General features: G+C 38.2%; 1 protein-coding gene across 5 annotated transcripts in view; it reads right to left on the bottom strand.

The window, feature by feature from the left end:
* VAV3 (vav guanine nucleotide exchange factor 3) overlaps window positions 1–24,562 on the bottom strand; it is a 397,836-nt gene that overhangs the window by 49,268 nt on the left and 324,006 nt on the right. For 3 of the 5 annotated variants that reach the window (XR_016394620.1, XM_089918787.1, XM_022584188.3), the window contains exon 21: window positions 3,457–3,522. The exons of 1 other annotated variant lie outside the window; for it this stretch is intronic. Coding sequence is in view for 2 of the 4 variants with exons in the window: in XM_089918787.1 (XP_089774913.1) it covers window positions 3,457–3,522 (66 nt within the window). In the remaining 2 variants the exon portion in view is untranslated. Of the gene's footprint in view, window positions 1–3,456; window positions 3,523–7,202; window positions 7,394–24,562 lie in introns of those variants that run through there. One more of the 5 variants, XR_016394621.1, reaches the window with a different exon arrangement.

Genomic DNA, 24,562 nt, shown 5'->3' with positions numbered 1-24,562 from the left:
TCTGAGCCCCTTCCCTTTTTTTCTTGATGAGTCTTGCTAAAGGTTTATCTATTTTGTTTAACTTTTCACAGAATCAGCTTATAGCTTCATTGATCTTTACTATTGTTTTTTATCTCTATTGCATTTATTTCTGCTCTGATCTTTAGGATTTCTTTCCTTCTATGAACTTTGGGTTTTGTTTGTTCTTCTCTCTCTAGTTGCTCTAGGTGTAAGCTTAGGGTGTTTCTTTGAGATTTTTCTTGTTTCCTGAGGTAAGACTGTATTGCTATAAACTTTCCTCTTAGAACTGCTTTTGCTGTGTCCCATAGGTTTTGGATCATCGTGCTTTCATTTTTATCTGTCTCTTGGTATTTTTTGATTTCCTCTCTGATTTCTTCAGTGATCCATTGGTTGTTTAGTAGCATATTGTTTAGCTTCTACGTGTTTGTGTTTTTTTTACAGTTTTTTTCCTTGTAGTTGATTTCTAATCTCATAGCGTTGTGGTTGGAAAAGATGCTTGATGTGATTTCAATTTTCTTAAATTTACTGAGGCTCGCTTTGTGGCCCAGCAGGTGATCAGTCCTGGAGAATGTTCCATGTGCACTTGAGAAGAATGTGTATTCTGCTGCTTTTGGATGGAATGCTCTATAAATATCAATTAAGTCCATCTGGTCTAATGTGTCATTTAAGACATGTGTTTCCTTATTGATTTTCTGTCTGAATGATCTGTCCACTGTCGAAAGAGGGGTGTTAAAGTCCTCCCCTATTATTGTGTTACTGTTGATTTCTCCTTTTATAGCTATTAATATTTGCCTCATATATTTGGGTATATATATATATATTTATAATTGTTATATCTTCTGCTTGGATTGATCCTTTCTCATTACGTAGTGTCCTTCTTTGTCTCTTGTAATAGTCTTTATTTTAAAGTCTATTTTGTTTTATATGAGTATTGCTACTCCAGCTTTCTTTTGATTTCCATTTTCATGAAATACCTTTTTCAGTCCCCTTACTTTCGGTCTGTATGTGTCCCCTAGATCTGAAGTGGTTCTATTGTAGACAGCATATATATGAATCTTGTTTCTGTATCCATTCAGCCAGTCTGTGTCTTTTGTTTGCAACATTTAATTCATTTATGTTTAAGGTAATTATTGATATGTATGTTCTACTATGTTTCTAGCTTAGTATTATTTAGGTCACAAAGCTAGTATGAATTCCAACCCCCCATGTGGGTGGGTTTTGGATCTAAAGTTAAGAATTCTTAGGGGAGAGAGACCTTTTTTTCTGTTCCCCACCAAGATCCAAGACAAAGATAGGCATATCTTCTCCTGTGGGATAGTTTTCTTCTTGTTCACTCACTGAGGGCTCTGCGATTCACAGAGAGACACCCAAGTTTGCACTGTGCTTTAGCTCTAGGCTTTCTCTCCAGTAATCATTTTGCCAGAAATGAAATCGTCTCCTGTGTTTTTCCTCCTTCTGCTTAGCTTCATTCACCTAACTTAACCTACAACCAACAAATGAATCTATAATTTCATTAAATAAAGCAGTAAAAATTTAATAGCTATTTATTAACTTTAAGCTATAAAAACAATCATATCTAGTTGGTAGTCCTACCCATAATTATGTGTTCCTCTACAACTCTTTATTAGCTAAAATTGTAAGCACATTTCTTTTTCTAGTAACTAACCAGATCACAAAATATCATTCAGTATTATCCTATAAGCTGATTTAATTAATATCTGCCATTGTTAATTACCTACATTTAGTTAGGAACTTTTGTTTGCTTTTTCACTTCTTTGTTCATTCATACAACAAAAATTTATTAAATACCTACTATGTGCCATACTATTCCTAAAATAAAACTTCAAATGCTCGTTCTATGCTATATTCAAGGAGCTGTGAAAAGAAAACAGTACATGGTACATGAAATGCGTAATAGTTTTTTTTTATTGGAGTATAATTGCTTTACAGTGTTGTTAATTTTTGCTGTACAATGAAGTGAATCAGCTATATGTATACATATATCCCCTCACTTTTGGGCCTCCCTCCCCTACCCCCCCATCCCACCCATCTAGGTCATCACAGAGCACCAAGCTGAGCTCCCTGTGCTAGGCTCCCAAAATCTTAATTTTCTGCTATGTGCCTACATATAAATATCAGTTCTTTAAGCATAGGAAGCCTTAATCTTATTCATATAAATGACAGAAAACTAGCTAAAGAATCATTTTTGCTTATCTAATTAAATGAGAGTGGTATGAAATTTCAATAATTGTTTTCAAGATTACAACATAACCTGAATAATATGTGCCATTAGATCACAGAACCAACAGAAATAGCAAGAGCTTTTTTTTTTTTGATTCCCTTTGCTTCTGAAATTAATTAAGCTTGAATGAGTGGAGTAAATTATTCTTCAGACTACATCTGAGGTTAAGGATGGCAGACATTCCCATTTATAATATTAAAAAGAATGTTCAGTTTAGAAAACTGGGAAGGACTGAAATAAGGCAAGCAAAATAGTTCAAGAAGGTTTTTCCCCCCACAAACCAATAACTCCATTGTATTAGTAAAATAATTTCCTTTAATTAGAGTTAAGAACTTGAAAAGTGTCACAGAATCTACCCCAAACACCAAATTATGATGATAAAATAACATCACCCTAAACAAAAATTTATAAATTTCATAAAGCACCAGAGAGTATATTTTATGTTATATTCATCCATAATAATATTTGAATATTCATTCTTGTATCTGCCTAATGTGTTTGATGTTTTCAGAAAATGTCATTACGACACTAAATAAACAGTTATGACAAACTAAAGCACAGAAAAATATATTAAGAGATTTGACTGAAGAATCTGTGGACGTTCATGCTTTCTAGCAGGCTTTCAAACACACTAGTTGAAGTGCAATCTCTCTGTAACCCAAAGTGACTGGAAATATGTTAGACCATACCATTCTTACCTCAGAGGGAAAAGGGAAGTTTGTACAATACATCTGATCAGTAGCTTTAGTTTATTCCTTCTAAAACCTTATAAAAATGTTAATTTTGTAAATCATGCTAAGTAAAATTTTCCTGTTGCATGTATTCCCTTAACATTGTTTTTTTTTTTTGCGGTAGCAGGCCTCTCACTGTTGTGGCCTCTCCTGTTGCGGAGCACAGGCTCCGGACGCGCAGGCTCAGCAGCCATGGCTCACGGACCCAGCTGCTCCGTGGCATGTGGGATCTTCCCGGACCGGGGCACGAACCCGTGTCCCCTGCATCGGCAGGCGGACTCCCAACCACTGCGCCACCAGGGAAGCCCCTTCCCTTAACATTTAAAAATATTTCCTGACAATGGAATCATCATAATCTTGGAATATGTTATTAATAAGAAAATATTAATAGAATTAATGAGGGGCCAGACCAGTATCCTTTGTACTTTCTTGACAATTCATTATAGCATCAAAAAACAAAGTAGAAAGAAATAAAATACTCACACATGGGCAAGGCTTGACAGCATCACTTGGAAAAAATCCAACCTCTCCAGATGTTAAATTTCTACCCTAAATTAGAAAAAAAGATGCCAGTTTTGAGAACAAATTTACTATAATGATGATCCCATAGCAGTAGATGCATAATGTTGTCAGTTGGGATCCTCAGAATTACTTCCACATTGTATCCAGTCCTAAGCATTAACTGACTATGGCTCAGGAAGGGAAGCATAAGCAGAAAGGTTTTAAAATTGTTAAACTTTACATATGGCTTAATATCACGATTATAAAATAAGAATGCAAGTTTGACTTTCCAATCTACCATCCAATTTTGTTAACTTCACACCCCTCAATCCTATAATAGAGATAATAGCATACTATATCTTTCAAATTTATATTCATAAATACAAGTAGATCACATTGGTTTTGTATAAGCTCATAATTAATTAGGATATTGGTATCCCTAGCAGAACTCATGAGAATGTTCCTCCAACAGGATGAGACATTTCAAGACATGTGGAAATGGAAAACAGAACATAATATGACATTTTAGATGATTTTCAAATTTAGGAGAAAGAAACAGGATATTGATTAAGGGAAAGGGACAGTTAAGATGTTGGAAGAAAGGTTTAGGACTCAAAACGCCATTGTAAATGAGAAAAGAGGGAAGAAATTAACAATAAGAAATGAATTTATTCTTGGAGACCTTTGGTCAAATTCCTCTTTAAAACAATCTCATGACACAATTGTTTCCCTTTTCTAGAAAGACAAACTGTACTCAAAACATACTGCAACAGGGCTTCCCTGGTGGCGCAGTGGTTGAGAGTCCGCCTGCCGATGCAGGGGACACGGGTTCGTGCCTCGGTCCGGGAAGATCCCACATGCCGCGGAGCGGCTGGGCCCGTGAGCCATGGCCGCTGAGCCTGTGCGTCCGGAGCCTGTGCTCCGCGACGGGAGAGGCCACAATGGTGAAAGGCCCGCATACCGCAAAAACAAAACAAAACATACGGCAACAATAAGCACATGTAATTAAAAAGTTCTTGTGAGATTATTTCTCCTTGTCCAGATATTGGGCTTGTTTTTATTTGCCATTTAACCATTGCTTGCTTCTCAGTAGCTCAGATGAATAAGTTGCATTATAATTGAATGCTACATGCTCTATTATTTTTGACAAAGAGAGTAGCAAAAAACGATCAGAAAACATCTCCCTCTTGAAGTAGTATCGCTTTGTTCCCACAGATCTTAGCTATGAGTTTGTGGAGGAAATTTTAAAAAGTGGGAATCTAGAATTCAAGACAATGATGAGAGGAAGAAGACGAGGAGAAAAGGGAAGACGGGGGAGGGGAGAGTGGGAGAGAGAGAAGGTAAGTGGAGCAGAAAAGGGGGAAGAGTCAGAGGTATGGGGAAAAGGGGGGAAAAAAGAGAAGAGGAAAGGGTGGGGTTAGGATAGAAGGAGATCAATTACATAACCAAGCAAGGAGAAGATAATAATTTTGGCCAGGTTCTCAAACCACACTGCACTTGCCTATTAGGGAAAAGGTAAGTGAACAAGTGGGGTATTCATTCATTTAGTCAACAAATACAGTATCTCATGTTTGGTTAGACATGGAGAAAAATGCAAAAATTCATAAAACAGTTCTTGTTTTCCCCTGTATTTTCAGAAGATATGTATACACCTAATTATAATACAAAATAGAAAGGGCTAAATACTGAAAGAGGTACAGGAGATGCTATGGAAATTCAAAAGCTAAACTGAGTATTGGGGGTTTGCCTGAAAGCTACATGGAAGAGGGGGCACATGAATGTAAAATGTGCAGGGTTTAAACAAATAGAGATGGAGATGGAGAACATTCTGAAAACAAAATACATCATGAGAAAGGCATGGGGCTAGGAAATTACAGGATGTGCATGGGAAATGCAAATCGTTCCCTTTAAATGGAGTCTAATAATGAGTAACACTTATTGTGCCCCTAACTGTATGCTAGACACTGCCCTGAGTGTTTCATTTAATCCTTATAATAATCCTTTGTCGTAGGTCCAACTACTATCCCTATTTTAAAGGTGAGAAAAATGAGACATAGAGGAGTTAAGTGATTTGCCCATGATCCCAGAGCCAGTAAGTGACAGAACCAGAATTCAAATTCAATTGTTCTAACTTCAGAGTTTTGCACTGCTTCTCGCTACAGTGTAAGACTCATAAAAGGGCACAGTAGAAAGAAAGCTAAAAGGTACTAAGGAACCAGTTTGACAGTGATATCTGAATTTATCATTGGCCATGGGGTTTCAATAAAGGGGTTATATTATATTTTAGAAGAACTAACCTGGCATCAGTATGCAAGCTGGCTTATAGATGGGCATGACTTTGTAGGTGAGAATAACATTAAAGAAATGGTGTCATAGAAAGGGAAGGAGGTCTGGAAGAGGGGAAACAGGTGCTAGAGACATCATTTAACTACAGTGTTTGGGACCTGCCTATGGATTAGATACGGGAAGAGAAGACTATGGGAGTTAAAGATTGGGGAAAAGTCAAGGATGGAGGTGATCCATCCAGATAACACAGATTTAGATGGCAGTCATATAGAGGGGAACCTTGAAATCATAGGAGCAAGAACGTTGTGGAAGGAAATGTAGACAGAAGAAAACAATACTTAGAGAAATTAGTCTAATTAGAAGGCAGGAAGGAACCACCAGGAGGGAGGAGAATCAGACACTAGAGTGTGATGGCAGCACGGTAACTATAAGGTTTGAAGGAAATGTTCCTTTCATTCAACTGTATTTACTGAGTGCTTTTTGGTGCTTTATTTTAAGCATGACACTGAGATACAAGTAAGTAAGTATAATATTTGGGGACTATATGACTAGCTAGACCCTTATATAAATATAAATGCACTGCAATGCTACCTGAGTAGAAAATATAAGGGTGTGCAGGTGGGAACCATGTACTGACCGAGGCTCATAAGTGAAAAGGATAAGGGTGATTGTTTTAAAGTAAAATAAGACCTCTGAGAGTACACCAAAGGAGGTAAGTCTGTTTTTCAGGGGAAAGGCCTAAGCAAGAGCTTTATAATGGTTTTTTAAAACCTATATTTGAAGATGTATCAACAAATTGGAAAACTTTGGCAATTATAAGAACAGTGAACTGTCAATTCCTATCCTTCATCAGAAAAATAACAAAAGGTCTTACTCTATTGAATGCAGAGTTCGGGAAAAGCAGTGATATTCTGTGACAGTGCATTTAACGCTACTGGAGAACTCCCAGGAGAAGGAATTTTTCTCACTAAGCAGACTACTAACATCATTCTGAATTTTTTCCTTAATGAAATGTCCTAGCAGTGCAGGCTACATTTCCTTAATGGTCACAGGCATCCTTTAGATGACAGAGAGGTGAGAAAGAATTTAACATAACAGACAGATGAATAAAGTTACATTTCCTCACTAATTTCTATGAGATGTCAGTTTCAGCTATGGGAAATAATATGTGCTATACTTAATGATTTTCCACTTATAAGGCAGTAGCCATCCTACAACATTTGGAAGATTAAAAAACAAAGTAGTGTGTAGGTGGGGTGTCTTTGGTTCCCTGGTGTTTGTGTGTGTGCTGTGCATTGATCATTCATTAATACTAATGGGCGGAGCAGCTATCAATCTCCTACGCATGGATGGAACTGCAGACTGTAGCTATGAAATCAACCATTTTCAAAGGCAATGCTTTTGTACACTTTATGTGATCTATTTATGAAATTTTTACTAACCTTGATAAGAGACATGTAGCTGAATTTCCTTTTTCTTTACTTTTCCTGTGTGGGCATTTTATTCCAGGTCAGATAATCAACTTGTCATTCCTTTTATGCCTATTACAAATGCCAGAGATAGGGAGTCTTCTTTTCGTTATCCTCCTGTCTGATGTTTGTTTTTGTGAGTCCCTTAACATCTTCAAGGTCAACTTGAAAACATTTACAGTTATGTGTCATCTGATGTACCATACAGTGCTATCTTCATATGCATTTAGTCTACAGGGCATTCTCTACATTATGTGATGGGACTTTTGTAAATCTAACAGTACAGTTTGGGTCATTATGAAAATATTCTCTTTGGAAAGTACCTGAGAGAATAGGCTATGGGCTGTATATGGTAAGAAAAGATGCACCTTTATAGCTTTCATTAAATGTTGCAGACATAAAACAATATTAAATTATAATTCATAAAATAATCCCTTTTTTCCTGAAAAGCAAGTTGCTTCCTGTATAAAAATGAATCAAACAGAAAATTGACAACTATCTCTGAAATTCCTGAATGTCACAAATATAAATGCATATTCAGAAATTTATTCCTAACTGACCTTTGGTTATAACGATTTTTCATTTTTCTTCAATAGGAAACTACAGGGAATCATAATGAATTAAAACTACTTAGAAATGCTGGTAGAAATGATATTTACAATCTACCTATATGGAGAAAAGCATTAATGTATGCTAGAATGGCAGAGCTAAAACTGCATTTTTAAACTCATAAACAAGGATGGCTGAAAATGATAGAAAATATCCTCCAAAAATCTTAATCGTAAATTGCTTGGCTCCTAACTTTGTACAAAGGAGAAAAAATTGCTTTAAGAAAAATACAGAGTGTCTTTTCCCTGTGGCTCATTTATCCCCTTAATACCACCTGGACTGGAGCTTTAATGCACTCCTGGAATAGCACTGAACAATTTGAAACAGATGTGGAAAGCTGAATGTGAAAGGGACAGATTAATGGTTATTTATGAAAGATTGGAAGTTCTCCCAAGTTACAATGCCCTAAACACTTTCAATGTATGCATGATGGTGCTGTGGAGATTACTAAGTGATTTATCACACATGGGTAAGGGCCAGAGCAACTGTCACTCTGGCCAGTCACTCTCTCACTGTCAGAAATACACAGTCTGCCATGGGGGGTGGCGGAGGGGAGATGTACAGGGTGGCCATGAATTATGGGAATACAGGTGAATATACAAATTAATTGACTGAATGGATGGATAGCTTTTAGCAAGCACTACTTTGGGAATTATTCTGACCGGCTTCTTTTTTTTTTATTCTTCACTTTTTGTGAGTACGTGAAATGGAACAAAAGGACCAGAAAAGGAGAGAAGACCATGACAAAGAACCTGTCTGAAATTGGCCTTTGGTAAGGAATGATCTCTGATCATAGTTGCAGCCACACTGTAACCAGTGTCATCAGTTAGATATACATCAGTGTTAGTTGTTGGAAAACAGAAAAAGGCAGTATCAGACAGCAGGGACGTGGCATCAGAAGAGCTCATTCTCTTCCCAGCTCTGCTATAAAAATCTGTGCAACTGCAGGCAAGGCTCAATGATAAGGAAGAGGATAAGATCTGCCACACAGACCTCACCAGGGTGTTACAAGGATCAAAGAATTAACATATGTGAAAGCACTTGGTAAATGCCAAAAAATCCCTATTCTTTGTTTTTTTCTACAATATTGCTTTTTGATTTATCTCAATTTTTTTACTCCTAAATTTTCATTTTTTTGGTTGGCCTATTCACATGTCATTAAAATAGAAATACCTGGTTCTGCGTATAATCCCACCATCTTCCTTATTTATATTTATGTAAGTTTGCTAAGCCACAAGTAACAGACTCTCATATGTTTCACCTGAATAGGAATTAATTGCATTGCAGACAGTCCATTTCTTTATCTCAATGCTTTCTTGCTAGTACACACATTTTTTTCATTGTTAATTGCTTCTTGTATGTTGAGTAAGGTAAGAAACACATTTTTCTACACGTGAACACCTTGAAAATTTGCCAAACATAATTGCATATGGTTATACTGAATGGTCCTAACAGTGAATTCCAAAATATTCATGCACACACACAAAGGAACAAAACCATAAACCATGTGCTTTTACCATTTCTCAGTCAAAAGAGAACAGGGTCTTTAACTTTTGTCCAATGTATAAACAGTAAACACGAGGTTTTTTCAGAAGGCTGTATGAAACTCACATTCCTGGTATAGTTCATCTGTAGGTAAGTGGCTGTCATAAGCTTAGAATTCTGAATAACTCTAAAAAAACTTGCATCTTGATCTAGGATCTTTGAAATTAAATTTATCTTCACTTTGTAAAGGTTTATAATTGCATCGAGTCATCAAAATATGTGACAAAGGCCTCTTTTATATTTGATGGTTTTTCCAATGCACACAAAATTGTTTACGTTTACTATATCTGAAATTTTGGCAGACAAAAGTGTCAAAAACTGAAAAAGAAAAGAATTGTGAAGTGTAGCTAAGAAAAACCCACTAAAAAGCCATAAGCTGTATTTCTACACTTATTAGATGTGAGATGAATATAAAAGCAGAATGAGACTTGAGACTGCAGTATATTTTTCTTGCTATCCAAAAAATGTATTCTGTAAGGTTCTTGGATTTCTCCAGCACGGAAGGGAACTCTACAGTTATGGGCGTCTTGAGGCTTTTTCTCCAGATTCTCACTGGCTAAGACACTATACTATACACAGTGCAATCTTGAATCAAAATCTTATAACTGATGAAAGAAAAATCAGCAAGCAAAAAACCAATCTGCATGTAGGTAAGCCAAATCCTAAGTGGTTACTCAGTACAAAATCTGGAAAGAAAAACACAGTTCTACCACATCTTGGAAGAAATCCTATTTGGGGAGAGGCCACATAGTCCCCAAAATAAATCAGGATTACCAAAGGTCCAAAATATAGATATTTGTTTTTCTACTCCTAACAGACAATTGATGAATGTTTTCCTATCCTTGGTGATTTTAATTTTAAGTAATCACAAAGGAAGTATTCTGAGTAATAGCACCTTACAGATTATATGCTCATGGCAGCATTAGGCATTTTTAAAGAAATTACTCTTCTACTAAGGACAGAATTAGTATTTTAATGAAAAGTGTATTGGCTTCTTTATTTACACTATGCTAGGTACCAGGAGATTAAAAATGAATAACATGGCTACTATCTTCAAGGATCCCATTCAGATCATGTCTTAACTAGCTTTTGATTTGGTTATTTCCATAGAGTTTTATAGAATTTTGGATCAGAAATAAAACTTTTGTGGTAATATTGATAATTTGATAGGTATAGAGAATCAGGAACCCAGTATTCTCTTCCTGGCTTTCAGATCTTCAGTAAGTCATTTAATCATCCTTGGCTTCAATATTCTCACCTGTAAAATGACAGACTTTGAACCATGAATTTCTGAGGTCTCTTTTACTACTAAAGTTCTTTGTTTATATGATCATGTTTCCCAAGTCCCTACAGTTCTCTGGTCAGTTACTGTTACTAAGAAATATCTGATCTACAGACTCTTAATTACGGATACTATGTGTCAGTAATTTAATCTGGTTGTACTTATAGAAGAGAAGAACATTTCAGGTCCTTAATGACTTTCATTCTAACTCAGTGTGAAGTCTTCCGTTTTCCAGGGTACACAGGATTGACTTGTTAGGAATGACATTCCTTCATTCATTCTTTAGGAATTCACATTCCCATGAATAATTAAAATTCAATATATGTTATAATCTGATAAATTACTTGGCCCAAAGCCTTAAGGGTATGCACACGTGCACACTCTATTGAAACCCTTCACAGTATCAAATCAATTGTAGATTGATGGCCCATGGAAGGTATTCTGTGCTTGACACAAACTTGTAGTAATTATGACAGAACATAGCTTATATGGTGGTAAAATAATGGAAGAAAAAGGACCAGAACAGATTTCCTCAGAACTTTTTCCTTAATAATGTTACTCTCTATTTGGAAAAGAAGAGGTAATACTTTACTGTTGGAACTTCTACTTAGACAGCAGAGACTTCATCTAGTCATATTATAACCTACATTTTGCCCTGTCCCAAACGTAGGTTATAATGGGAAACACGGGAAAAGTACCAGTAAGAACTGTTAATCAAAAATGCCTGTCTTGAGAGTTAACAATTAGGACCTCACCCACTTTGTCAGGAGGTTTGCCAATTTCCACAATACAGTCTGTACACTTGGAAACATTCCTGCCAACTCAGTTTATGATCTATTCAATCAAAGCCAGTTGGCAGTTACCCAGGGAAAATGATTCTTATAGGCCTTTACTAATGTCTATTATCTTCCATAATCATCTCTCCCGGGCCTCTCTTGTTCTATTAGAGCCACATTCTGCCTTTATCTACTTTCCTGTAATTAGGGACCCTGATTTAGCTCAATATTTTGAGGTAAACACCTGTCAAAATAAAGATCTCATAATTACAGGACATACTTATACCAAATCAGCCTCTACTCTTTTCACACAGCTTCTAATCTTCTAATCCACAATTTCAATTCTGCCTTGATTTCTCCTAGTTTTACACAAGGGATGAGCAAGTGGTGAGAGGCAGTGTAGAAGCCAAGCCAAGATCACCTGAGGAACACCTTGAAACTGCTCCAGTACTGCCTAAAAAGGTTTCGCTGTCATGATAAAAACCAAGTTTCAGATTTCACAAAGAAACGCCCTGGAGTAGGAATCTGACCTAGGAAAAACAGTTCCCAGAGATGTTCACTCTCTGGTTTATAACGCCAAAGCAGTGAGTCTTTTGGTATCAGGAATCAAGTTTTCTTAACAAAAGAGATGATTCTTTCAGAAATATTGCTTTTGTTTTCTGTTTGCCTCTAATGATGATGCAGTCTGACACTCGAATTTTAGATCAGGAGAAAAAATGCATAGTTTTAGAAAATTCTATTGTAGCTAATATTCTTGTGTGGTCTAGAAGGAATCAGAAAAGTCTCCTCCTTATTTAGGGCAAAGGAAAAGAATGCTTTGAAGTGACTTGACAACTAAAGTAGCAGGCAGAGATGTTGGGAGGAAAGATCCACTAATTCCCCTCCACTTACTTCCCTTCTTTGGACCTCAGAGGGTGTCTGGGTCAGGTCCTGTGTTATAGGACAGATGGCTTAAGCACAAAAGGTCAACAGTTCCCACAAGTAAGCACACCATTCCCTAAGCAAAGTTTCTTTTCTGTAAACCCCTGTCCCTCTGTTTCCTTCCCACTCTCCTTGAGGTATCTAAGGCCTTCCTGGTCCAAACCTGCTGTGAAGAAAGGGCTCATGATTTTATCCTGTTTATGTCAACTGTGTCCTTCAGAATTTATCATTTGTGATTTTATGTCTAATTATGAAGTAAAAAGTTTAATATCTAACTGAAGAAATTTCAAGAATTGGGTATCAGAATTGGGTGAGCAGAGTGGTCTTCTATGAGCCTGTGTATATTAGCAGGACTCTTCGTATTAAATGTGGGGAAGATGAAATTTTAAGTTTTTTAGAAACCAAACTGATACTCATTTTCCCACTTCTGAAAAATGAAGCTCTTTCAAAATCATTAACAATATTTCAAATCAAAATCTTTCAAAATCATTAACAATTACACCGAAATATACTTTTTCCCCATTTCAATTTTCTTTCAAGTTTACTTCCTATTTCCTATGATTTTTACAACGCCAACACGCTTGTGAGTCATTTAAATATTAAAATCCCCATTTTATAGATAAAGAACTTAAGGACACAAGGTTAAATAGCTTTAAGACTATTCTGAGAGAACAAAGATAAATTTAAATCTGACAAGATGAATGAATACTTTTATGGTTTTTCAAATAACAGCATAAAATGTAATTTGAGTTAATAAACAATGAATTTGAAAACTTGTAAATAACATATGTGTTATGGAAATAGGAGCTCTAACCAGTTATTCATTTTAAACCCATGGACTGAATGCCTCTTTTATTCTAGGCATTAGAGATGAAGATGTGAAAGCCATGGTTCTTATCTTTCTGGAGTGCTCTAACTGGACAGGGAGACGGATGAATAAACCATTAGGATACAGTATGATGAGTTACAAGATGGAAGTCCTTTTGTTTCAGATAAGGTGACCCCCCCAAATTGAGTCTTGATGGTAAAGAAGGATTTATCTAAGAGAATGTGGGTAGAGGGGAAATTTCAGGCAGAAGGTAAAATATATGTCAGTGACTGAAGGTTTGAGAAAACATGTCTCCTATGAAAAAGATCCCTTCAATTGAACCCTCCAATTTTTTCCAAGTTAGAATGAGAAAAAATGCACCTGTAAAAAAAAATCACCTGGATTGTTCGTTTGAACACAAATAAATACAGCAGTCATGTGGGAAGCAAAAGTTCTGACAAGGTAAACTAAGACAAGGGTCAGCCTGCTGCAGTCACTACCACTGTGTCTTGAGGGCTCAGACGGTGGTAAAGGGGGATTTAACCCCTTGTTGCCCATGGCCAAGTCCAGGGCCAACCCCACCCCTCCCCCACCCCAGGCTCCTTGCCTCGGGACTCCGTGTGGGTAGGAATGCTTCCCTCCTGTTGAGAATTTCCCTAAGCTCAACTTAATTTCTGACTTTTTATTCTTTCCTTTGAGGCAAAGAGTTAAAAAAATTTAAAAAGCAAATACTTCTACGTAAAGCAATGTTTTGTTTCCTGATTATTCTACCAAAACAGAACTAAACTGCCTTTAAAAAATGTGTTTTCCTTAAAGGTATAAAAAATTACAAGTGACTCTCCTAAAACAAAGAAAGGATGCTCTAACATATAGAACTAAAGTAGGAGACCAGAAGTCTGGAAGAGAGTCTAATTTTAATTCTGCACATGCCGTCCTATAGATGGATGATAAATTTGGCCCTTTAAAAACCACAGTTATAATTTACCTTCTTCATGGAGATTTCTGTGCATTAATCAGAATGCGTGTAAAAACATTTTAACTCCTTAGAATAAAGATCATGTAGATGTATGATTTGTAAGTGTGAAGTATCACAACTATTTTCTAGGTTATTTAACTTTCATTGTGGATAAAAAATATCTTTGGCACACTGATTACAGCTTACTGCTTACAACCGCCTTTTGGTTCCAATTAGCTTACAAAATTCTCCCTGTGGAACATTTGGGTATTCATAAGTGACAATGAAGCAAATAAAGCCCCATGATATAGGACACAGGATCCTCATTGTTTCAGTAAGCTTTATTCTAAGAAGAAAACACATAAAAAGCACTCTATTGTAATGGAAACCATAGATGGCATGGCAGGATGTTATAGTTGCCTGTTTCTCTCTCTTGCCCTCTTTCCCTCTCTGATAAGTAGAAATCTGTATCTTTTCTGGGAAAAGTTTCCAATATGAACAAATCTCTTTAGGCCAGAAGGATATTTTCCTCAGTTACTAAGCCCTTATTATCACATATTGCAACACGTTTATCATCAGTCCAATGACATGATCAGGATTGTTCCTCCATATGTTATACTCAGTAAAAACTGTGCCTTACACCTACACTAGGAAACGTACACTAAATGGCCCATTTCCTATTTTATATTCATTTCACTGGAAGGCAACTTTATAGAACTTTCGAGGAAAGAAAAAGACAACAAAAAAGACTGAGAAAATGAATCCCTTCAATGCAAAGATTAAACAGAGAACATTTTTACAGCTCAAGTGGCAACTCATTGTTTGAAAGAAGTTATAATGAAAATGCAGATAGCCCACTCACTTCAATAGCATTTGAAATTACTGTTATAATAATAATACAGACTAGACGAATAGCTATTCAAAGAAAGAAAGTTCCTGATAGATAGTAGAGGATAATTTGTATTCTCTGGACATAGAGTATGTAGAAAACATGACAGACTACAATAAAGTCCAACCTTCTACACTAATGAGTGAAGTGACTCGCTTGGAAAAAAAAAGAAGAAAACAGTTTAGTTTAGAAATCATAATTTCTTGAAAATTTCCAAATAAGCCAAAGCACTTAACTAGTACAAAAGACATTTTTGGAATGCAAATGCAAAGCCACTGTAACAGCCCAATAACAATTCTAGATTAATATCCTCAGGTTTAACTCTAGATATATTTGTAACAATATGATTTACAAAAACTCTTAATTAAAAACTTAAAATGGAAACCAGCTGCATCACTTTATCCTGAGCTTTGATCATTCCTCAGATCACTAAGGCCGTGAGATTAGAAACCAGTTGTCTTGTTTGTGGTCCTCCCCGGATGAAACACAGTCAGACACATAGTAAGCAATTTATTAGCATTTGCATGGATGAATCGGTGGATCATTCATCCCTGAATTGATGAATGGGTGAATCAATAGAAGCTACTGTTTAGCGAGCACTGTGCTAGAACTCTTCCATATTTTATTCTGTATGCATTTTACAGATGATAAAGCTGAGGTGCACAGAGCAAGTAGTCTATAAAGGTTATGCTGCTAGATGGCAGACTCAGTAACTAATACTCAGCAAAGTGAGCTATAACTTCCTAAATTCTAGCACAGGAAAGAAAAACACTTAACTTGCTTCTCTGGTGCGAAATATGTACAATCTCAAATGAGACCAAACCAATTGAGTAGAGACCAAAGAGAGTTGCTTAAAAACTATCTTCTCAGAAACAAATGAAAAAGAAAAACTCCCCAATGCAGGAGTCACGTCTGTTAGGGTGCAGACCATAAAGCACTTGTCACATGGAACACGAAAACTGGCACATTAACGTACATGATCCACTGTAAACACACCTACAGACTCACATGATTTCAGAGAATCAAACCAGCAACATTCTTTATACGCTTAGACCCAACAAGGAAGAGAGCTTTGTTCAGAAATTTAAAAAACATGTCACTGTAGATCATGCCACTGAGTAAGTACACATTCAGGCCAGTTTCCTACAGTACTTCCCACATGTACAGCCTGTAAAACAAAAGCTGATTTTATCACGACAGCCTTAAAGTATTGCAAGATCTTAATTGCCTTTTGAATCGGACAAAACAATTGTATCAAGTTCAGTATGAAGGGTGCAGCAACTATATTTTCAATGTATACAGATTCTTTGAAAATATACCCTTTACTCGATATCTGTCAGAGCCAAAGTACTGAGTTCATTTTAACACCATATTTTGTAGTTAGTTTGCTATAAATGACCAAATAGTGAGCTGGGGATAATGCCCTAACTCTCATGGAATCTTACCAATTGGATCATCTAGTCAGTGGCTGACATTAAATTTATCTGGGATTGTATACAATCTACTCACGCCTGGGCTCAACACAGACTAACTGTATCCTAATCTCTGGAAGTGGAGTTGTGTGTTGACATTTTACAAGGCACCCCCTCCCAGATGACTCAGTCAGAGTTGTGAGCTCTGCTCTGGTCCAGCCCCGCTCTTGTAACAAATGAAGAAATTAAGCCACATAGCAATTAACTGACTTGACCCAGGCACAGAGCTATTTGGCTACAGATGCATAACTTGAATCCAGGTTTTCTCATTCTGCCACTACTCCTTTCAATAAGGCTAGTATCTGTTAGCTAAAAATCCTTTGACTGGCTTAGAGGTACCCATAAGACAATTCTGACCCACGCTATATCCTTGTCAGAAATACTTAATGAACTTGTAACGTATCTTGGAAATTCAAACAGAGCACTAGCTGCCAGCAGGCATGAAGGGTTCTTCTAAAGACAGGCAACCTAATGTCAAACCAATAATTGGAGCTGATAATTGAAGTGTGAGCTATGTCTGAGCAGTGAGTACAGAGCTGATACTCAATACACACTTGCTGAACTGAACTAAATGTGCTAATTGTTTTCCTCTGTTCTAGACATTAGCCTTTCTTGTTCCTATCATATATCATCCCCTCAACAGATACACACACACGTTTTGTCATCCATTGGTTCTCATTTCTCCGGAGAGTTTCCAAAGCCATTATACCGTCATACGAGAAACACCTCATGTTTCCAGCCTGCTGAAATGAAATGACAATAATTTCTTTCTTACGGTCTAAAGAGAATAGAAGGCAGTACAATTTAGTAAAAGAGTGCTGGGGCTTCCAGTTCATCACTCCGTCCTAAGAAGAAAGAAGCTGAATGGGCTGAAAAATCAACAACTTTGCTTGGACCCATAAAAGAGGGGAAGACACAGGACAAACCTTGGCCCTGAAGACCAGAGAGACAGACAGGCAAACACAGGGAGTCACAGAGGAGGAAACTCACCAGCAGAAACTACTACAAGACCCAGTGCCGACGCAGCGGCGGAAAACCTGCACTGTAACTGACAAGTTGCTGTCAGCTTAGTGTCAACACTCCTCAGAGTTAAAAACTCCAGGAGCCCAGTCACTGGGGGAGCCCCACCATATTGCAAGACTTACCTTAAGGAGCTCAACCAGATTCCCGTGGTAAATATGAGCAAAAAAATTCCCCCTTGGCTACATGCAGAGGGAGGGCAAAAGGCATTCCCCTCTTAACAAGGCCTGCCCTTAGAGGAAACTAGTTAACCAGAGCACAACCTGCGGGGGTATTTTTAGAGCCTACCTGACCTGGGGAAGAAAAACACTCAACTCCAGCCCACTCTAGCCATCCTATACCACCTTAGAGGGGAGAAAGAAAACTGAAAACAAAACAAAACAAAACCTGTGAGGTTTATCATCCAGAGGCACAAGCTCACCAAAAAATGGGACCTAATCATAGGACTAATATGTCCCCTCCTGCCACACTTCACCACACCACTAAAGGCCTATTTACAGCAGTTCCCTTTACCCAGTACCTCACACCTGGCTACCCAAGTAAAAAATTACAAGACATACCAAAAGGCTACTTAACCTCACAGTGTGTTAGTTTGCTCATTTATAAAATGGAGATAATAATAGTATTTTTTATAGAATTTTCATTAGCATTATACGTGTTAATATATGTAAAGCGCACTTAGAACTCTACCTTGTACATAAAAAAGGTATAATGAACACTAGTCATTAGTGCTATTGTTGTCATTATTGTCGCAAGAAAGGAATAAATAAGAGGGAATTCTGTCCAGGTCTGCCGGAAACAGGGCTAGGAGTAAGAAGGTAGATGGGACAGGAAAGGCTTCACAGAGAAGGCTCCAAATGAGCTGGAGTAGCAGCAGGAAGGCGTACACGGGAGGGATGGAGGGCACATAGCATACGGGCCACCCATGAGAGGTGAGGTCAGAGAAGCAGGCAAGGATCGGACACAGATCCTCGGGTTCACAAATGCTTCCATTCAGACTAAGAAATGTGAATTCCGTACGGTCGAAGGAAGACCCTGGAAGACTTTAACAAGGGATTATGTAATTCACTGCAACGTGAACTTTGTAGTGGTGGGAGGGTGGCAGGAAGACAGGTTCTGGAGGTGAGGAGACCAGTTAGAAGGTGGTTTCAGATGCCAAGCAGCAGCTGATTAGAGTAGAAACTAGGCAGTGACAGTAGAGATGGAGAGGAAGAAATGCACTGAGAGCTAGTCAGAGGATAAAAGGAGGCTTATCTGATGACTAAGGAGATGAGGAGGTGGTGAGAGAATGGAAGGAATAGAGAATATACCAAGATGCCAGGCTTGAGTGGAGGGCGGTGGATGGATTGGATGGTTATGTCATCAATCAATAAGGATACAGAACACTTGAACGACACTATCAATTACTTGGACTTCATTGGCATTGGTAGGACATCCCACCCCAAAAAGTAGAATACACGTTCTTTTCAACTGTACACAGAACATTTCTCAAGATAGACCACTTTCTGGGCCATGAAATAATTCTTAATAAAATAAAAATTAAGTCATACAAACTATTTTCCCTTAGGATACGGAATTAAATTAGAAATTAAAAGAGAGCGGGGGAAGATGGCAGAAGATTAAGACGCGGAGATCACCTTCCTCCCCACATATACATCAGAAATACATCTACACGTGGAACAACTCCTACAGAACACCTACTGAATGCTGGCAGAAGACCTCAGACCTCCGAAAAGGCAAGAACTCCCCATGTACCTGGGTAGGGCAAAAGAAAAAAGAATAAACAGAGACAAAAGGATAGGGACGGGACCTGCACCAGTGGGAGGGAGCTGTGAAGGAGGAAAGGTTTCCGCATACTAGGAGCCCCTTTGCGGGCGGAGACTGCGGGTGGCGAAAGGGGATGCTTCAGCGCCGCGGAGGAGAGCGCAGCAACAGGGGTGCGGAGGACAAAGTGGAGAGATACCCGCACAGAGAATCGGCGCCTACCGGCACTCACCAGCCCCAGAGGCTTCTCTGCTCACCCGCCGGGGCGGGCGGGGCTGGGAGCTGAGGCTCGGGTTTTGGGTCGGAGCGCAGGGAGAGGACTGGGGTTGGCGGCGTGAACACAGCCTGAAGGGGTTAGTGCACCATGGCTAGCCGGAAGGGAGTCCGGAAAAAGTCTGGACCTGCCGAAGAGGCAAGAGACTTTTTCTTCCCTCTTTGTTTCCTGGTGCGCGAGGGGAGGGGATTAAGAGCGCTGCTTAAAGGAGCTCCAGAGACTGGCGCAAGCTGCGGCTAAAAGCGCGGACCCCAGAGACAGGCATGAGATGCCAAGGCTGCTGCTGCTGCCACCAAGAAGCCTGTGTGTGAGCACAGGTCACTCTCCACACCTCCCGTCCAGGGAGCCTGTGCAGCCCGCCACTGCCAGGGTCCCGGGATCCAGGGACAACTCCCCTGGGAGAATGCACGGCGCGCCTCAGGCTAGTGCAACGTCACGCCGGCCTCTGCCGCCACAGGCTCACCCCGCATCCGCATCCCTCCTTTCCCCCGGCCTGGGTGAGCCAGAGCCCCCGAAGCAGTGGCTCCTTTAACCCCGTCCTCTCTGAACGAAGAACAGACGCCCTCTGGCAACATACACGCAGAGTTGGGGCCAAATCCAAACCTGAACCCCGGGAGCTGTGCGAACAAAGAAGAGAAAGGGAAATCTCTCCCAGCAGCCTCAGGAGCAGCAGATTAAATCTCCAAAATCAACGTGATGTAGCCTGCATCTGTGGAATACCTGAATAGACAACGAATCATCCCAAATTGAGGAGGTGGACTTTAAGAGCAAGATTTATTATTTTTTCCCCATTTCCTCTTTCTGTGTGTGTGTATGTGTATGCTTCTGTGTGAGATTTTGTCTGTATAGCTTTGCTTTCACCATTTGTCCTAGGGTTCTATAGGTCCATTTTTTTTTTACGCTAAAAAAAAAATCTTTTCTTAATAATAATTTTTTTATTTTACTAGCTTTATTTTACCTTACCTTATTTTATTTCTTTCTTTCTTTCCTTCCTTCCTTCCTTCCTTCCTTCCTTCCTTCCTTCCTTCCTTCCTTCCTTCCTTCCTTCCTTCCTTCCTTCTTTCTTTCTTTCTTTCTTTCTTTCTTTCTTTCTTTCTTTCTTTCTTTCTTTCTTTCTTTCTTTCTTTCTTTCTTTCTTTCTTTCTTTCTACTTTTTCTCCCTTTTATTCTGAGCCGTGTGGATGAAAGGCTCTTGGTGCTGCAGCCAGGAGTCAGTGTTCTGCCTCTGAGGTGGGAGAGCCAATTTCAGGATACTGGTCCACAAGAGATCTCCCAGCTCCATGGAATATCAAACAGCGAAAATCTCCCAGGCATCTCCATCTCAACACCAACACCCAGCTTCACTCAACGACCAGAAAGCTACAGTGCTGGACACCCTATGCCAAACAACTAGCAAGACAGGAACACAACCCCACCCGTTAGCAGAGAGGCTGCCTAAAATAATAAGTCCACAGACACCCCAAAACATACCACCAGACGTGGACCTGCCCACCAGAAAGACAAGATCCAGCCTCATCCACCAGAACACAGGCACTATTCCCCTCCACCAGGAAGCTTACACAACCCACTGAACCAATTTTAGCCGCTGGAGACAGACACCAAAAACAACGGGAACTACGAACCTGCAGCCTGCAAAAAGGAGACCCCAAACACAGTGAGATAAGCAAAATGAGAAGACAGAAAAACACACAGCAGATGAAGGAGCAAGATAAAACCCCACCAGACCTAACAAATGAAGAGGAAATAGGCAGTCTACCTGAAAAATAATTCAGAATAATGATAGTAAAGATGATCCAAAAGCTTGGAAATAGAATAGAGAAAATGCAAGAAACATTTAACAAGGGCCTAGAAGAACTAAAGATGAAACAAGCAATGACGAACAACACAATAAATGAAATTAAAAATACTCTAGATGGGATCAATAGCAGAATAACTGAGGCAGAAGAATGGATAAGTGACCTGGAAGATAAAATACTGGAAATAACTACTGCAGAGCAGAATAAAGAAAAAAGAATGAAAAGAACTGAGGACAGTCTCAGAGACCTCTGGGACAACATTAAATGCACCAACATTCGAATTATAGGGGTCCCAGAAGAAGAAGAGAAAAAGAAAGGGACTGAGAAAATATTTAAAGAGATTATAGTTGAAAACTTCCCTAATATGGGAGAGGAAATAGTTAATCAAGTCCAGGAAGCACAGAGAGTCCCATACAGGAAAAATCCAAAGAGAAACACACCAAGACACATATTAATCAATCTGTCAAAAATTAAATACAAAGAAAACATACTAAAAGCAGCAAGGGAAAAACAACAAATAACACACAAGGGAATCCCCATAAGGTTAACAGCTGATCTTTCAGCAGAAACTCTGCAAGCTAGAGGGACTGGCAGGACATATTTAAAGTGACGAAGGAGAAAAACCTACAACCAAGATTACTCTACCCAGCAAAGATCTCATTCAGATTTGATGGAGAAATTAAAATCTTTACAGACAAGCAAAAGCTGAGAGAGTTCAGCACCACCAAACCAGCCTTACAACAAATGCTAAAGGATCTTCTCTAGGCAAGAAACATAATAGAAGGAACAGACCTATAATAACAAACCCAAAACAATTAACAAAATGGGAATAGGAACATACATATCAATAATTACCTTAAATGTAAATGGATCAAATGCTCCCACCAAAAGAGAGAGACTGGCTGAATGGATACAAAAACAAGGCCCATATATATGTGTCTACAAGAGACCCACTTCAGACCTAGAAACACATACTGACTGAAAGTGAGGGGATGGAAAAAGATATTCCATGCAAATGGAAACCAAAAGAAAGCTGGAGTAGCAATTCTCATATCAGAAAATATAGACTTTAAAATAAAGACTATTACAAGAGACAAAGAAGGACACTACATAATGATCAAGGGATAGATCCAGGAAAAAGATATAACAATTGTAAATATTTATGCACCCAACATAGGAGCACCTCAGTACATAAGGCAAATACTAACAGCCATAAAAGGGGAAATTGACAGTAACACATTCATAGTAGGGGACCTTAACACCCCACTTTCACCAATGGACAGATCATCCAAAATGAAAATAAATAAGAAACACAAGCTTTAAATGATACATTAAACAAGATGGACTTAATTGATATTTATAGGACATTCCATCCAAAAACAACAGAATACACATTTTTCTCAAGTGCTCATGGAACATTCTGCAGGATAGATCATATCTTGGGTCACAAATCAAGCCTTGGTAAATTTAAGAAAATTGAAATTGTATCAAGTATCTTTTCTGACCACAATGCTATGAGACTAGATATCAATTACAGGAAAAGATCTGTAAAAAATACAAACACGTGGAGGCCAAACAATACACTACTTAATAATGAAGTGATCACTGAAGAAATCAAAGAGGAAATAAAAAAATACCTAGAAACAAATGACAATGGAGGCACGACAACCCAAAATCTATGGGATGCAGCAAAAGCAGTTCTAAGAGGGAAGTTTATAGCAATACAATCCTACCTTAAGAAACAGGAAACATCTCGAATAAACAACCTAACCTTGCACCTAAAGTGATTAGAGAAAGAACAAAAAAACCCCAAAATTAGCAGAAGGAAAGAAATCATAAAGACCAGATCAGAAATAAATGAAAAAGAAATGAAGGAAACTACAGCAAAGATCAATAAAACTAAAAGCTGTTTCTTTGAGAAGATAAACAAAATTGATAAACCATTAGCCAAACTCATCAAGAAAAAAAGGGAGAAGACTCAAATCAATAGAATTAGAAATGAAAAAGGAGAAGTAACAGCTGACACTGCAGAAATACAAAAGATCCTGAGAGATTACTACAAGCAACTCTATGCCAATAAAATGGACAACCTGGAAGAAATGGACAAATTCTTAGAAATACACAACCTGCCAAGACTGAATAAGGAAGAAATAGAAAATATGAACAGACCAATCAAAAGCACTGAACTTGAAACTGTGATTAAAATTCTTCCAACAAACAAAAGCCCAGGACCAGATGGCTTCACAGGCCAATTCTATCAAACATTTAGGGAAGAGCTAACACCTATCCTTCTCAAACTCTTCCATAATATAGCAGAGGGAGGAACACTACCATACTCATTCTACGAGGGCACCATCACCCCGATACCAAAACCAGACAAGGATGTCACAAAAAAGAAAACTACAGGCCAATATCACTGATGAATACAGATGCAAAAATCTTCTACAAAATACTAGCAAACAGAATCCAACAGCACATTAAAAGGATCATACACCATGATCAAGTGGGGTTTATTCCAAGAATGCAAAGATTCTTCAATATACGCAAGTTAATCAATGTGATACACCATATTAACAAATTGAAGGAGAAAAACCATATGGTCATCTCAATAGATGCAGAGAAAGCTTTCGACAAAATTCAACACCCATTTATGACAAAAACCCTCCAGAAAGTAGGCATAGTCAGAACTTTCCTCAACATAATAAAGTCCATATATGACAAACCCACAGCTGACATCGTCCTCAATGGTGAAAAACTGAAAGCATTTCCACTAAGATCAGGAACAAGACAAGGTTGCCCACTCTCACCACTCTTATTCAACATAGTTTCGGAAGTTTTAGCCACAGCAATCAGAGAAGAAAAGGAAATAAAAGGAATCCAAATCGGAAAATAAGAAGTAAAGCTGTCACTGTTTGCAGATGACATAATACTATACATAGAGAATCCTAAAGATGCTACCAGAAAACTACTAGAGCTAATCAATGAATCTGATAAAGTAGCAGGATACAAAATTAATGTACAGAAATCTCTGGCATTCCTATAGACTAATGATGAAAAATCTGAAAGTGAAATCAAGAAAACACTCCCATTTACCACTGCAACAAAAAGAATAAAAGATCTAGGAATAAACCTACCTAAGGAGACAAAAGACCTGTATGCAGAAAATTATAAGACACTGATGAAAGAAATTAAAGATGATACAAATAGATGGAGAGATATACC

The sequence above is a fragment of the Delphinapterus leucas genome, chromosome 1 (assembly GCF_059928025.1).
Source record: "Delphinapterus leucas isolate spDelLeu-1000000601 "Yukka" chromosome 1, BTC_Dleu_Yukka2, whole genome shotgun sequence".
NCBI lineage: Eukaryota > Metazoa > Chordata > Mammalia > Artiodactyla > Monodontidae > Delphinapterus > Delphinapterus leucas.
This window is presented reverse-complemented; position numbering and strand designations above follow the sequence as displayed.